Source organism: Piliocolobus tephrosceles, chromosome 5, assembly GCF_002776525.5.
Source record: "Piliocolobus tephrosceles isolate RC106 chromosome 5, ASM277652v3, whole genome shotgun sequence".
Taxonomy (NCBI): Eukaryota; Metazoa; Chordata; class Mammalia; order Primates; family Cercopithecidae; genus Piliocolobus; species Piliocolobus tephrosceles.
The window spans coordinates 35,568,583-35,583,334 of record NC_045438.1 but is presented as its reverse complement, the minus strand read 5'-3'; the positions used below and the strand labels follow the sequence as shown (position 1 = coordinate 35,583,334).

The window sequence follows — 14,752 nt, the reverse complement described above, 5'->3', positions numbered from 1 at the left end:
AAAAAAAAAAAAAAAAAAAAAAAAAAAAAGAAAAGAAAAAAAGAAAAAAGTAATTTACATTTTCTTCTGCCCTTTTCATAGGACTCACCAGTCTCAGTTCCTGGAGACGGGAAATACAAAACCTATTTCTTTACTCAGTTGTAACTTGCACTGGCTTTCCTAACCATTACAGCATTCTGGGGTTCTCCGGGAACTTACACATCTGTTCTTTGCTCCCCAAATAAGCAGGTACTTTTTGGATTGCTCTTAAACAATCTGGGTATTTCCCTCCCTTCCTCGAGTGATGCAGTTTAAAAAATAGAATAGGTCAGGTAATTCCCCTGTTTCATCTTGCTGAAAATTTGTGGAGTCGGGTATGGACTCCATCTTCCATCTTAAGTAAGTATCTGGCGCTTGTGGGGGAATTAAGATCCTAAATGAGAATGCTAAGTCCTTCGGCAGTTGGCACTAATCAGTTACTCATTACTGATAACGAAATGAGCCACTGGAAATTTTAAAAGGAAAAGTACATGGGAGAACCTGATCAATTTGGCCTGCCACTTCTGGAGTGCCACAGTCACTAATGAAGCACCCTCCGGTGTAGGCCCTGGGTCCAGGGCGCTATGTGCAACCTCCTGCCTCGCGCAACGTCGGTCTCCCGGAGCCTGTCCTGCCAGCGCCTCGCACGGTCCCAGTCCACTAGGCCTCCAAGGCCCGGAGGGGGGCGCCCTCGTCGCGGGGAACACTGGAAATGCTTCGGGGCGGACTCCGAGGACCGAGTATTGGCTGGAGAGACTTTTTGCGCCACCCTGTAATCGCTTGCGCTCCAGGTCTTCTTAGTTGGGGGCCGGGTGGGTGAGGACGCCCATGCCACGGCGGCACTCAGAGAAGGGCTGGGGTCCGAGGGCCGCAACGCGGTCGGTTCCGTCCGGGCTCTAGCTTCCTAGCAGCGCCCTACCTGGGGGCGGGCCGTGATCCTCACTGCCGCGACGAGTGGGTGGCCAGAAGCTGGTGGCGGAGAGTGAGAGCGACTGCGAGGAGCGACGAGGCTGGCGCGGGGACCACGCGGCGGAGGCGATCGGAAGAGAAACGAGGTCGGGCGAGGAGGAGGAAATCCAGCCGATGAAGGGGAGCTGCCGCCGGGGAGGGAGGAGGGTGCTTTCGGCTGCCGCTGCTGCTGTTCCGGGACGCCGCCCGGGGAGCCGGCCCGCTCGTAAGGTGCGCGCCAGGTATCTCCGCACCCAGGGGGCGCCCTTCCTGGCCCCTCCCAGAGCAGCCGGGACGGAAGAAGCTGCGCTGCGCGGCGCGGCGGGTGGCAAGGGCGGGCTGCACCCCGAGCGCGGCGCCCTTGAGCTGCACCGCGGCGCAGGTTTGTGAGCCGACTTGTCAGCCGGCCAAGAAAAGGAAGCTCCGTCCCTTCCCGCTCACCCGGCTTCCCCACCCCTTGTACTCTAAACCCTGCAGAGGGCAAGCGGCGCGGCCACGGAGGCGCCGAGGAGGAGCGAGCCGCCGCCGGGCAGCGGCGTGCCCTCGGGGGAGAGGGCGCCGGAGAGGAGGCGGCGGCGAGGCGGCGAGGGCGCGGCGCGCGATGGCAGCTGCTTAGCCCGGCGGGCGCGGAGCAGCCCCGAGCTGTGGCTGGCCAGGCGGTGCGGCTGGGCGGGGGACGCCGCCGCCGTTGCTGCCCGGCCCGGAGAGATGAGCACGGAGGCGGGCGAGGGCATCACTTTCTCCGTGCCACCCTTCGCCCCCTCGGGCTTCTGCACCATCCCCGAGGGCAGCATCTGCAGGAGGGGAGGAGCGGCGGCGGTGGGCGAGGGCGAGGAGCACCAGCTGCCACCGCCGCCGCCGGGCAGCTTCTGGAACGTGGAGAGCGCCGCCGCCCCAGGTATCGGGTGTCCCGCGGCCACCTCCGCGAGCAGTGCCACCCGAGGCCGGGGCAGCTCTGTTGGCGGGGGCAGCCGACGGACCACAGTGGCATATGTGATCAACGAAGCGAGCCAGGGGCAACTGGTGGTGGCCGAGAGCGAGGCCCTGCAGAGCTTGCGGGAGGCGTGCGAGACGGTGGGCGCCACCCTGGAAACCTTGCATTTTGGGAAACTCGACTTTGGTGAAACTACCGTGCTGGACCGCTTTTACAATGCAGGTGCGTGTGTGACCCCTTTCCCATCCCGCGCAGTGGGGAGCCACCTTTAATCTGGCCGTCTTTGGGGCATTTCATTTTTGTGGGCGGGAAGCATTTACTTCTTGCCCCACTTTGGGGGCAGCGAGCGCTGCTGCGTGACTGCTCTTGTCGCTTGCTGCTCCGGGGAGAGCGTGTGTGCTTGTGAAAGAGTCTGTATTTGTGTGAGAGACCCATGGATCCACCCACCGCCCAGCCCTGGAGCCCTGGGTCCCTGCGATCGACTTGAACTGTTCTCTAGCAGTGAGAGATATTTGCCCCAGTCAGTCCTTCTCCGTTCAGTGTCTCGGTTTCGCTTCTGTGAGGTTTGGTCCCTGTTTTCCTTCTCATATACCTGTGACCGTTTTAGATGAGGTTTTCGTTTTCTCTGTGTAGTTTTGAGAGTACAGGAACGATGACATACCATGCACGCAGAGTGTAACTATAGTAATTTGCACGCCGTATCATGATCTTCCCAACTCACCTTATCCTCAATAAGTTTTAGTAGCTTGAATTTCCTCTCACCAACCCAGACTTTGAAGTAATTACAGTGCTTCCAAAGGCAATAACATCACAACTTACACTGAACTTGTGTGTTATCTCTGTAAGGATTTTGGTGAAAGAACCAGGGCCTGTTTTTTATTACCCCATAAACCATGATGGGCTAGAAAGTTTATAATTTAACACTGTCTAAAACACCTATATGCTATCCTAGTAATAAGATTAGTTTGGCCATTAAAGTGATTGCTAGAATAATCCATCAAAGAAATGTATCTTTTCAACCTATGTCGGATTTCAGAAAATGTTAAGGCAGTTCTAGTAACTGAAGCAATTAGCTGTTTGCAAATGTTAGGAATAATACCATGTTATTGAAATTAACCTTTAGCCTCCTGTACGTCCAGTGTTGAGAATATATACATATTTAAGTTTACATTTGTGGGTAAAAACTTGGTTTAATGGTTTCAAAACAATACACTTCTTGCATTTGTGATCACAGAAAAGGCTTTATTTGCCAATCTTGTTTTCAATTCTGATTCTCTTCAGTATCTTCCAAACACCTGAAGTAGGCTTATGTCAGTTTTGGAATTCAGCCAAAGCTGAATATTTTAAGAACAACAAGAACTTCATGTTAAGGAAGCCAGACTAAATAAACTAGGACTTTCTGGTTCTGGTATTTTTAAAATAGTTTTGGTCTTCATAACTGAGCATGGCTATAATGTATTATAGCTTGATTCTTTGGGTATAAAATTCTTTGCTATAAAAGTTACATCAACGTAACTTTTCTAAAAATTATAGCACTCTTATTTTTGGATTGTAATTTGGAAGAAGCTTCAAAGAACTAAAAGATATGAGAGGAAAATACCCAACTGAACACTTGAGACTATTTTTATTGCACTGATTGGGTGTTTTTTTCTAGGGCTCTAGAAAAAAAAATTTTTTTAACTCTAAGCTAATTTGAAAGAAACTTTCCTAACAAGGCTTGATTTCTGTTATTCTCCAAATACTGTCTCTGGGAAAGGGGGAGAGAGAATGATTAGAAGGGAGCTGAAGTTTGAGTGTATTTCATTGAATCCTCCAAACAAGCCTGTGAAGGAAGTATTTACCTTCTTAGGTAAGAAAACCCAGGGATCCCTAACTGGCCCTAGGATTCATAGGGAGTAAGTGGCCAATGCAGGATTCCACTTCAGGTGGCTGACCCTAAAAGGTTGTGCTTGGGCCAGGTGTGGTGGCTCACGCCTGTAATCCCAGCACTTTGGGAGGCCAAGACGGGTGGATCACTGAGGTCAGGAGTTCGAGGCCAGCTTCCTGGCCAACATGGTGAAACCCTGTCTCTACTAGAATGACAAAAATTAGCCAGGCATGGTGGTGCACACCTGTAGTCCTAGCTACTCAGGAGGCTGAGGCAGGGGAATCACTTGAACCTGGGAGGCAGAGGTTGCAGTGAGCCGAGATTGTACCACTGCACTCCAAACTGGGTGACAGAATGAGAGTCTGTCTCAAAAAAAAAAAAAAAAAAAAAAAAAAGGTCGTGCTTGGCTCTTGCTTCCTCCATTTAGGTGGGCTGAGTTACTCTCATAATCAAGGGAAGCTCCCTATCTTGGAATCATGTGAGTGAGCTGGTAAAGATCTTACCAGGCATTTAGGTGCATATGCAATAGTGGGGAGGGCATGCTCTGGGAAGCCTCTTGTTCCTGTGCCTCCCTACTGCTTCTTTCAACCTAGACAGGTCTCAGTTTAACCCCTGCCCATCTGGGTGGCATGAACTCCCAGGATGAGTGCCCTCTCATTCAGCATGAAAGCATGAAAATGTGACAGAATGAAGGTAGTGCATCAGTTTCATCTAAACCCTTTGTTTTTATTTTATTTGTTTTAGAGACAGGGTCTCACTCTGTTGCCCAACCTGGAGTGCAGTGGCATGATCGTGGTTCACTGCAGGCTCGAACTCCTGGGCTTTAGTGATCCTTCTGCCTCAGCCTTCCGAGTAGCTGGGACTACAGGCATGAGCCACCACACTGGGCTAATTTTATTTTATTTTATTATTTTTTTTTTTGTAGAGATAGGGTCTTTCTATGTTGTCCAGACTGGTCTCAAACTTCTGGCCTCAAGCAGTACTCCTGCCTTGGCCTCCAGGTGTGTTGGGATTACAGGCGTGAGCCCTTCACCCAGCCTCCCTTTGTTTTTTTTTTCTAAACTAAGGGCTGTGGAGTTTGATGGTAGTAGAACTTATTTTCTTCTGACTTCTAAGAGGGCTTGTTCTTCCTCACTAGGGGTTGACAAACTTCTGGAGATGTCCAGATACTAAATATTTTAGACTACAGTTTTTAAAAAACTTTTACTTCAGAATCAGAGGGTATTAGTGCAGGTTTGTTACAGGGATACATTATGTGATGCTGAGGTTTGGGGTATGAATGAAAAAAAAATTTCATTGTACCCAATGGGTAGTTTTTCAGCCCCCTCTCTTTTCTCCTTCTAGTAGTCCCCACTGTCTGATCTTGGCTCACCATAACCTCCGCCTCCCAGGTTCAAGCGATTCTCCTGCTTCAACCTCCCGAGTAGCTGGGACTACAGCCGCATGCCACCATGACTGGCTAATTTTTGTATTTTTAGTAGAGACAGGGTTTCACCATGTTGGCCAGGCTGGTCTTGAACTCCTGACCTCATGATCTGCCCACCTCGGCCTCACAGAGTGCTGGGATTACAGGCGTGAGCTACCGTGCCCAGCCTCCCATCTTTAAGTTTACTTGTACCCAGTATTTAGCTTCCACTTAAGTGAGAACGTATCTGGTTTTGGTGTCTTTTTGGTAGAAAAATTTATTTTCCTTTGGGTATATACCTAGTAATGGGATTGCTGGGTCGAACGGTAGTTCAGCTCTTTCTACTAAACGGTAGTTTAGTTCTTTGAGAAATCTCCAAATTACTTTCCACAGTGGCAGGACTAATTCACATTCTCACCAACAGTGTATAAGTGTTCCCTTTTCTCTGCAGCCTCACCAACATCTGTTATTTTTTGACTTTTTAACAAAAGCCATTCTGACTGGTGTGAGATGTTATCTCATTGTGGTTTTGATTTGCATTTCTCTGATGATTAGTGATGATGAACATTTTTTCATATGTTTGTTGGCTGTTGTATGTCTTCTTCTGAGAAGTGTCTGTTCATATCTTTCGCCTATTTTTTAATGGGGTTGTTTGTTTTTTTGCTTGTTGATTTGTAGACCTTTCTTAAATGCATAGTTTGTGAATATTTTCTCCCACTCTGAGGGTTGTCTGTTTACTCTCTTAATAGTGTCTCTTGTTGTGCAGAAGCTCTTTAGTTTAATTAGGTTCCATTTGTCATTTTTGTTTTTGTTGCAATTGCTTTTGAGGACTTAGTCATAAATTCTTTCCCAAGGCCGATGCGGAATGGTATTTCCTAGGCTTTCTTCTAGGATTCTTATGGTTTGAGCTCTCACATTTAAACCTTAATCCATCTTGAGTGAATTTTTGTATATAGTGATAGATAGGGGTCCAATTTTATTCTGCATATGGCTAGCAAGCACCATTTATTGAATAGGGAGTCCTTTCTCCATTCCTTATTCTTGTCGACTTTGTTGAAGAGCAGATGGTTTTAGGTGTGCGGTTTTATTTCTTGAGGTCTCTTTCACAATTTCTCAGCTCTGCCCTGTTACTCAAGAGCAGCCATAAACAGGACCTAAACAAATGATTGTGACTATGTTCCAACCACACTTTATTCATGGACACTGAAATTTGAACTTCATATATTTCATAAAGTATGATTTCTTGTTTTATAACCATTTTAAAATGTAAAAACCATTCTTAGCTTGTAAGCCATACTCAAAAAGAGGTGACCCGCAGGATGTGGCCCCTGTGCCATGCTGACCTTTGCTCTACACCCACGACCTGTACTTGAAAGTTGAATTTTTATGAGCTAGTAGGAAGAACATGGTCCCTCATATCAGATCTGAGTTTTCATCCCAGCTCTGCTGTGAACCATGTAATTGTGAGAATGGCCCTTCATTGCCTCCAGTGGTGTTTCTTTGCTTGTAAAATTGACCAGGGATAGAAGTAAAGGGGGAATTGAACACAGCTTTTAGGATTTCCTTATTTAATCCTGTGAATTTACAAAGGCAAGGCAGCATGGGATGCAGGCACAAAGCATTAGAACAGCATTTTCAAGGTTTGGCTTCGGGTCCTGATTGTTTTCTAACTTGGAGCAAGTCATTTAAAGCCTCAGAAAAGAGTGGAGTGTTGGAATAATTGGTATTTGAGATTCTGTCCAGTTCTCAAATTCTGTACTTTAAAATGACAACATTATTAAAACAAATGAGTCATTTCAGCTCATGGAGATTAAATGAACTGCTTGTATATATCATATTCCTGTCCCTGAAGAGCTCAGAGTTGGTGGGGAGGGCAGACCAATGCCTTTGCCATAGCAGTGCCTCTGTGCCAGGATGCCCTGGGCTCCCAGGACGCAGCTTAAAAAATCAGATTGAGGCTGCGGTGGGCTCAAGGGTAGCTTCTTATGCGTATTTTTGCTTGCTTTTTTCCTTTTTTGTGGAGAATGGGGTCTCGCTATACTGCCCAGGCAGGTCTCAATTTCCTGGGCTCAAGCTATCCTCCTGCCTCTGCCTCCCTAAGGGCTGGGATTAAAGGTGTGAGCCACCACACCTGCAAGGGGTAGCTTCTTAAAGGAGGTGACACCTGAAGTGAAATGGCAGGGTAAGCATGGAGAGCTTAATGAAGGTCTCACCGTTTCCATGGGAAACAGTGATGTTCGAATAGCTCAACCTAAGGGAGTGAATAAGAACTTAGTCCCAGCTACTCAAGAGGCTGAGGTGGGAGGATCCCTTGAGCTTGGGAGGCTGAGGCTGCGGTGAGCTGAGATCGTGCTACTGCGGTCCAGCCTGGGTGACAGAATGAGACCCTGTTTCAAAACAAAACAAAACAAAACAAAAAAAAAACAAGAAGAACTTAAAGTTTGGTAACATTTTTAATAAACTTTCCCAATCTTTGTGTATTGGTATCTTTAAAAAGAATAGGTTACAAGTTAAACCTTTGCACTGATTTTTCTCGATCTGATTACTATTTACCTATATTTTAATTTCTTCTTTACTCTTGTCATTTGCTTTTTCATTTTCTTTCTGAGGTGAAACGGATGTTCTATTAATGCTTTTATGAAAATTCATCTTATTTACGTATACAACAGACTGTCACTCAGAGACAGCAAAGCCAAGCTGACAATACCCCTTCTTCGCCCTCTGCATTGTAGACAGAAAATTCTGTAAATGCTAAGAGATGTCAATACTATCGTGTTGCCCTGGGTAGGTGGACAGATCCCAACTGGGAAGCTTTCCAAATACTTTTTTTTTTTTTTTTTTTGAGATGGAGTTTTGCTCTTGTTGCCCAGGCTGGAGTGCAGTGGCTCGATCTTTGCTCACTGCAACCTCTGCTTCCTGGGTTCAAGTAATTCTCCTGCCTCAGCCTCCTGAGTAGCTGGGATTACAATTGTGTGCCACCACATCCAGCTAATTTTTTTGTATTATTAGTAGAGATGGGGTTTCACTTTGTTGATCAGACTGGTCTCTAACTCCTGACCTCAGGAGTGATCTGCCTGCTTTGGCCTCCCAAAGTGCTGGGATTACAAGCATGAGCCACTGCACCCAGCCCTAAATTTTTTTCAAAAGACATCAATTCTGTTATTCTCTCATTTTGCTTATGAAAACACTGAACCTTGAAAAGGATATATTCATTCATTCAGATTAAATGTTTGAAGGTTCTTGCTTGGAGCACCTTTTTGTAGAAACAGTATTGCACATGGTGAGCAGATTCTGGGACTAGCTTATAAGAAGCCTGGTTAACACAGTGTATGGAACCATTCACCATTTTAAACATTCGGGAAAATTCTGTTTCTGAAACCTAAAACCTGTATTAGAGCAATTACTTTTGCTTTCATCCAGCTCTGAGTAGCGTCTTGGCCAGATGTAGGAGAAGCATCAACTTGGAGTGGTGAAGGGGGTGGGACTGTGGTGAGGTAGGGGACAAAGGGAAGATCAGGTGGCTGCAGGGAGAACCAGGATGCTGTGTGAAAGAGGAGGCAATGCCAGCAGGAGATCCAGCAACACTTTCACTTCCTTTAGGCTTCTTCCCCTTCTATTTCCTGCCGATGTAAGACCCAGGGATACTGCTCTGCTCAAGGCCACCTCACTCCCTCAGTGGACACAGGGTTAGCTTGGCTGCCCGCTTCCCATTTCCTTGCCACCAGCCTTCACATCCGCCCGGGCCTTTCAGCTTAGCTCCCTGCAGATTGCAGTCTCTTACTCAGCTTTTCACCCTGTAGCAATCATAGGTAACAGGAAGGAAGCACATGCTAGTTGAAATTGTGAGAACTTAGCTTTTCTATTCTCATCCATGGTATGTTCCCACTTTACTTGAGCTTGTGACAAAAGTTGCTCATGTGTTAATATGCCATCTCGCCGGAGAGGCATCTGACCTTGCCAGGCTTTGGCTCCAACTTGCTTCCAGCAAAGCTCCTTAGGACTTCTAATCTTATTTGGTAAAACAATAAAACAAAACAGAACATAACCTTGTATCCCATCTATCCCAGATGGAGAAGTTCTTGAAAATTTTCCAGCCCACTTCTGCATTTCTACTTTCAGTATGCTTTCCAAGTATATTATCTCATATATTTTGAAGTAGAGGGTAAAGTCTGTATGTCCTAAATAGTGGTTCCCACGAACCAGTTAAAAAATTTGGAGGACTGACATGTGTTTGCCAACATTTAAATTTTTCTAAATAAGAGTGTTGTTATAAGTAGAGAGAGAAAGTGAGGAAAATTGAGAGAGAGAGAGAGAGAGAAAGAGAGAGAGACAGAGAAGAAAATCAACAACCAGCCACCTATTGCCATGATTTCTTAAAAAGGAAAGTTTTATGTTAAAAAAAATTAGGGGGCACATAACTTTGGAATGAAGGGCAGATCTTTGCATACAGAAAATGTATGGAAACACTCATGACTTTTTATTTATTTTTCCCATTTCTTTATGGATGAGTGAAAACTTTATCACACCAGTCAATAGAGTAGTGTTTGAGAGCCTCTGATTGGAACCACCCTGCAGCCCCTTCCCACCTTTCAGCCACTGCTTCACGTGAGAAACAAACCTTAGTAAAATTATCAAAAGAGCAAATGTGGAGAAACTTGTAAGGCAAAACTCTGGTTAGGAAACGATTAAAAAAAAATCCCAGTGGTGCCCAACACATGATTTTTCTCTGAGCTGTTCACGTTCCCTGGCACACCATTGTGGCAGCTGCCACCCACCTCATACAAACCGACAGCACTGTGCTGCTTCTTGCTTTCTTGGATAATGGGTCAATTAAGGTAAAACTGTAATTTTTTAAAAAGAGCTTAACTAGAAAATCAGACGGAAAAAAGCAAAATCAAAAAGAAAACTCCAGAGCACAAAAACAGATTAATTTTTAGAGTACCAATTTCTTACCCCATATCATCAACTGCATGTTGTCATGACCAGCTCTGCTTCCTAGGCTCCCAGGATCCTGTTTTCTTTCCTTAATTTGGTCACCTGTTTTCTACTTGAGACATTATCAGTTGGTAGTTCGAGCTGTTCTGTCTGTAGGTGAAGCCTGTGTATTATATAAGTGCATAACACAGGCTTGTCTCACCAGTGGCCTTGGCTGGAGCCAGCCTTTTGGGACTTCTCTGTATATAGGGCAGTTCCCCTCTGGTGGCTATAAGAACTGTGCCCTACTTCCTGTATCAGAGGTCTGGTTAGAGGCCCATTCAGTTCCTGTTTCTGGTTTGCAGGATAAAATTGGTTCATACTTTCTTTGTGAAGTGGTAGGAGATGGACAAGCACAAAGTCCAGTAAATGTGCAAGGCTCTTCAGCATGAGGTGCCAACCATGCCTACTTTCCAAGTACTTCCTCCAAATGGTGCCTTCAAACACCACCCCAAGCCAGGAAAGTAGAGAACCATAGGAAAATGCATTGTTGGCTACTGACTTCAGGGCTGACAGTGTGCTATGCAATGATGGCCCCTCCCAGGAGGCCATTTGAGGGCCTTGTATCACACGCTCCCCTTTCCGTCACCCATGGGACCCTCGCTGTGGCTGTAGAACATGCCAGCAGTCACCCCACTCCACCTGGGGCAAGATGAGAGTGGGAAATGTGGTGGGGGTGGGCAGTGTTGCAGGAACCCACAGCTGTGTGGTTATCAGAAGAAACTGGGAACCCACAGCTTTGGGAAAAATATATCTTGAAGACAGCCTCATCTTCCTGTAATTTGTATATAAGTAGGTGGGGAAACTGGCTAGATATGAGAAAGATCTTGAAAATTTTATTAGTGGCATAAAAGGGAAATAAAAGAAATCAAGGCAAAATGATAAATTAAAAATCCATTGGTGACTGTAATATATTGGTTTCTGTAGTTGTGGGTTTTTATTTATTTATTTGTTTATTTTAAAGACGATCTTGCTCTATCACCCAGGCTGGAGTACGTTGGCATTATTTCAGCTCCAGCTGCAACCTCCGCCTTCTGGACTCAAGCGATCCTCTTGCTTTGAGCACAGCCAAGCCTGGCCAATTTTTGTATTTTTATGTAGAGATGGGGTTTTACCATGTTGCCCAGGCTGGTCTCAAACTCCTGGACTCAAGCGATCCTGCTGCCTCAGCCTCCCAAAGTTCTGGGATTACAGGCGTGGGCCACTGCGCCTAGCTTAGTTGTTTTAATGTAGTAGTTTTTCTCTTTGGCCAGAGGTATTGACTAGAGACACTGATCGAAATATGTGCCAGGTTAGTGGAAAAGAAGGAAGGATACGAGACAAAGCCGATTTTCACAATCTTGTCTAATTGTTCAAAAAATGTAAATAATTGATCACTTACATTTTATATGAATTTTATTTTGTAGTGTTTTTGGTTTTCCAAAGGAAAACAGAAATAACTGAAGCTGCATTGTGGTAATTTTCTTAGGGGAGACAGGAGAGAGAATTTTAAATATTTTTGGGGCATCTCTTGTTTAATAAAATCATAGTAGAGCAGATCTGTGTAACTTAAATGCCACAGAAGTTGCACAGAGTAACAGAAAACATTCCACTATAAGCAGACCTTTTCTGTTACAGTAGTTCATCGGCAATGAGGAAAGCAATTGCCTTTGGTATATGATTCATACAGGAAGTAAGTTATATTCCTTTGTACAGGCAATCTCTAAAAATGGTTGAGACCAGTTATACCAGTACTTTCCAATACTTGTAGCCTCTTCTATACCCGTGAACTCTTAAGAACCAGAAACATGGAGGAGAGCTGTCCTAGTCAGTATCAATCAGCATCAGGTTATCTGTCCACTGACCCCAAGCCATATAAAACCAAGTCTTTGCCTAAGCCAGAGAATTCTCTCTCCTTTAAAAATGTTGATTACTTCTGTTTCTTTTGTTTTTTCTTTTTTCTTATCTCTTCTTCTTTTTTTTTTTTTGAGACAGGGTGTCAGTCTGTCTCCCGGCTGGAATGCAGTGTCTCAGGCATAGCTCACTGCAGCCTCTAACTCCTGAACTCAAGGGAATTTCCCACCTTAGCCTCCCAAAGTGTTGGAATTACAGGCATGAGCCACTGCGCCTGGCCTAATTACTCCTATTTATTATTTTAAAAAAGTCATCCAAAGCTATTACATGTCAAAAGCCTTTTTTCTTTTTCCCCCAGTAGAGACAGCGTTTCACCTTGTTGCCCAGGCTGGTCTTGAACTGCTGGGCTTAAGCAATTCATCTGCTTCTGCCTCCCAAAATGCTAGGATTACTGGTGTGAGCCACTGTGCCCAGCCATGTCAAATACCTCTTAATGTCACACTCAAGTTTTGTAATATGGTCATTATGACAAATGTCAGCTTAAAGCCAGGGCAACCAGGACGGGAGTGCTATTTCTGCTGTCCAGGGGCCACCGCTTTGGCCTGTAGCTAGATATTTCCCAATTTATAATTTGATCACTCTCAGGTTCCAGTGATTTTATGCAGTTGGGTCAGAATGATAGTATCAGTGAATCAGTTGTTCAGTGCTACTCCTCCTCCTTTGATTATCTTACTCTTCAATAAGATGATCCTATTTCTTATAAAATAAGTAGGCGTGGCAGTGTAATTAACTATATCTTACACTCGTAAAGGCTATGAGAGCGGCCAGATTAAATCAAGTGGTTGGATAGGAGGTCTTCCAACTTCCAAACAATACAGATGTTTTGTTCGCTATACTACAGTTTCCACCTGCAGTGAAAAACATTTCAAAACATTCTGAAGTACATGTTCTGTTTAAGAGGATCAGTTCTAATATTTTGGTCCACGATGGCAGTTATTATTATGAAGAAGAGTCATAGTAGTCACACAACTTCTGATCCCCTCTTGCTGGCAGATTTTAGTGATATCTTAATCAAAAAGCTGACTTACCTTTTTCGGTCAATGTCAACAAGGGAGCCAACTCAATAGTGGTTGCCAGTTGCTTGGCCTTAAGCTGTAACTTGGGCTTTCTTCAGGCAAGTCTTGGGTTGTTTTCTGGGCATGATGGTTAGATGGACTGTGATAGGCCAAAACCAGCCTTTCTCTAGAATGATCCAGAGAGCTGGGTTTACAGCACAGCCTGGGGACTGTTCTTTCCTTGTTTCCCTGAGATGTGCTGGCTCTGGAGTCTGATGCACTTTCCCTTAATGTGATAGCATATTCTAAGTAATTAAATTTTGTAAGCATTTATTATTAATTGCCTATAATATGCCTCTTACTGAATCAGGATGTATTGAAGAACTAAGAAGCAGAAGAAGGCATAAATCTTCAGGAGTATGAAGGTTTATAACGTGTATCTGTTAGCATGGGAAAAACTGAAGCTAAGGAAAGCAGTCAGGAGGAACGACCTAGATTCCCCATTCCTCTCTACCAGACTCATTCTTTTTAGAAAAAACATTTTAAAAATTTATGAAACATTTTAGTCATAAAGAAAGTATATAAAATAGTTTAACAGACACTTACGCATCTACATACTACCTAAATGTAATAGCTAATGGCAGTTAAACATTTTGACATACTTGTTTTACTTCTTTTTCTTTCTTAGAAAAATAAATAATTCTTGGTAAAACTAAAAGCTCCTTTCTATGTCATCAGTTTCTCTTCCTGTGAAAGTGCATTCTTCACAGGAAGCGCCACGTTACAATGTTCTAAACTATAATTCACAACAATCTAAAATAACCACTCTCTACAAATATAAACATATGCCAAATATTGAATTAATTTATTATGTAATGAAAAAAACCAGAAAGATATTAAAACTGGTTGAAACGAGAGTTTGAAGAGCAAATATTATATACACACATATGAAATCAGGAATGGTGAAATGGATTTGCTAATAGACGCAAACTTGGCTAACATTATGTAAGGCAATTCTATAAGTATAAACACTGGAGTCATCTATTCTAAAGGGTTGAAATCAATTGTATCTCTAGCAAACCTTATTCATTTGTATTGCTGTGGACAAAAAATATTTGCATTACTATCAGTTTTGCACAAGGTAATATTTACCCCAACAGCATTGTAAAATAGCCAAATCACTAGGAGGACAATCAAAGGTACACACCCCTTTAAAAATCAGATAATTCCCAGAGGGAGTGCTGCCCTAAGCCCAGCCCTCCACTGAAAGGATACTCAGTACCTTTTGACCTTTTCCAAGTCTTTGACAGCTCTTCCCTGCAGAAGATTAGTCATTCTCAGCAGGCTCTATGCCTGTCTCTCCAAGTGCTCTGAATTCAGCCTGACTTAAAGGACCTGTTGTCTCTGCTACTCTGCCATCTGAAGCCTTTTGCCCTGAGAGGGTCCCAGAATACCTTGCTTTAACCAGGGTTCCTAGTCATGGTTATTTTAGGTCAGGGAACGTGTACAAATTGACAATAGGATGTCAGTTCCCCTAGGTTTTGGATATGAGAAGAGATATAAGCCATGTGGCCATAACCAAGTCAGGAATATGCTAGTGGAATGCTTGCAGTGTCTGGAAACCCAACTTCATTCTTATACTAGGATAATATAATTATTACTATGGGACCTTCATTAGTTTAGACTGCTTCAAATAAGCCTATTTTATGGAGGAAAAA

General features: G+C 44.3%; 1 protein-coding gene and 1 long non-coding RNA gene across 4 annotated transcripts in view; one reads left to right on the top strand and one right to left on the bottom strand.

The window, feature by feature from the left end:
- Positions 1-1,336: 1,336 nt before the first annotated feature.
- The window catches only part of MAP3K5 (mitogen-activated protein kinase kinase kinase 5), a 244,433-nt gene continuing 231,017 nt past the window's right edge, over positions 1,337-14,752 (top strand). Inside the window, exon 1 of one of the 3 annotated variants that reach the window (XM_023190948.2) lies at positions 1,337-2,122. In XM_023190948.2, coding sequence (XP_023046716.1) covers positions 1,675-2,122 — 448 coding nt within the window. In that variant the 5' untranslated portion in view covers positions 1,337-1,674. The remainder of the gene's footprint in view (positions 2,123-14,752) is intronic. The other 2 variants (XM_023190949.2, XM_023190950.2) reach the window with 2 other exon arrangements.
- On the bottom strand, positions 8,367-10,488 carry LOC111525523. The gene is made up of 2 exons (XR_002726132.2): positions 10,126-10,488; positions 8,367-8,966 (listed from the first exon to the last, which is right to left on the bottom strand). It is a non-coding gene; the product is annotated as an uncharacterized LOC111525523 (long non-coding RNA).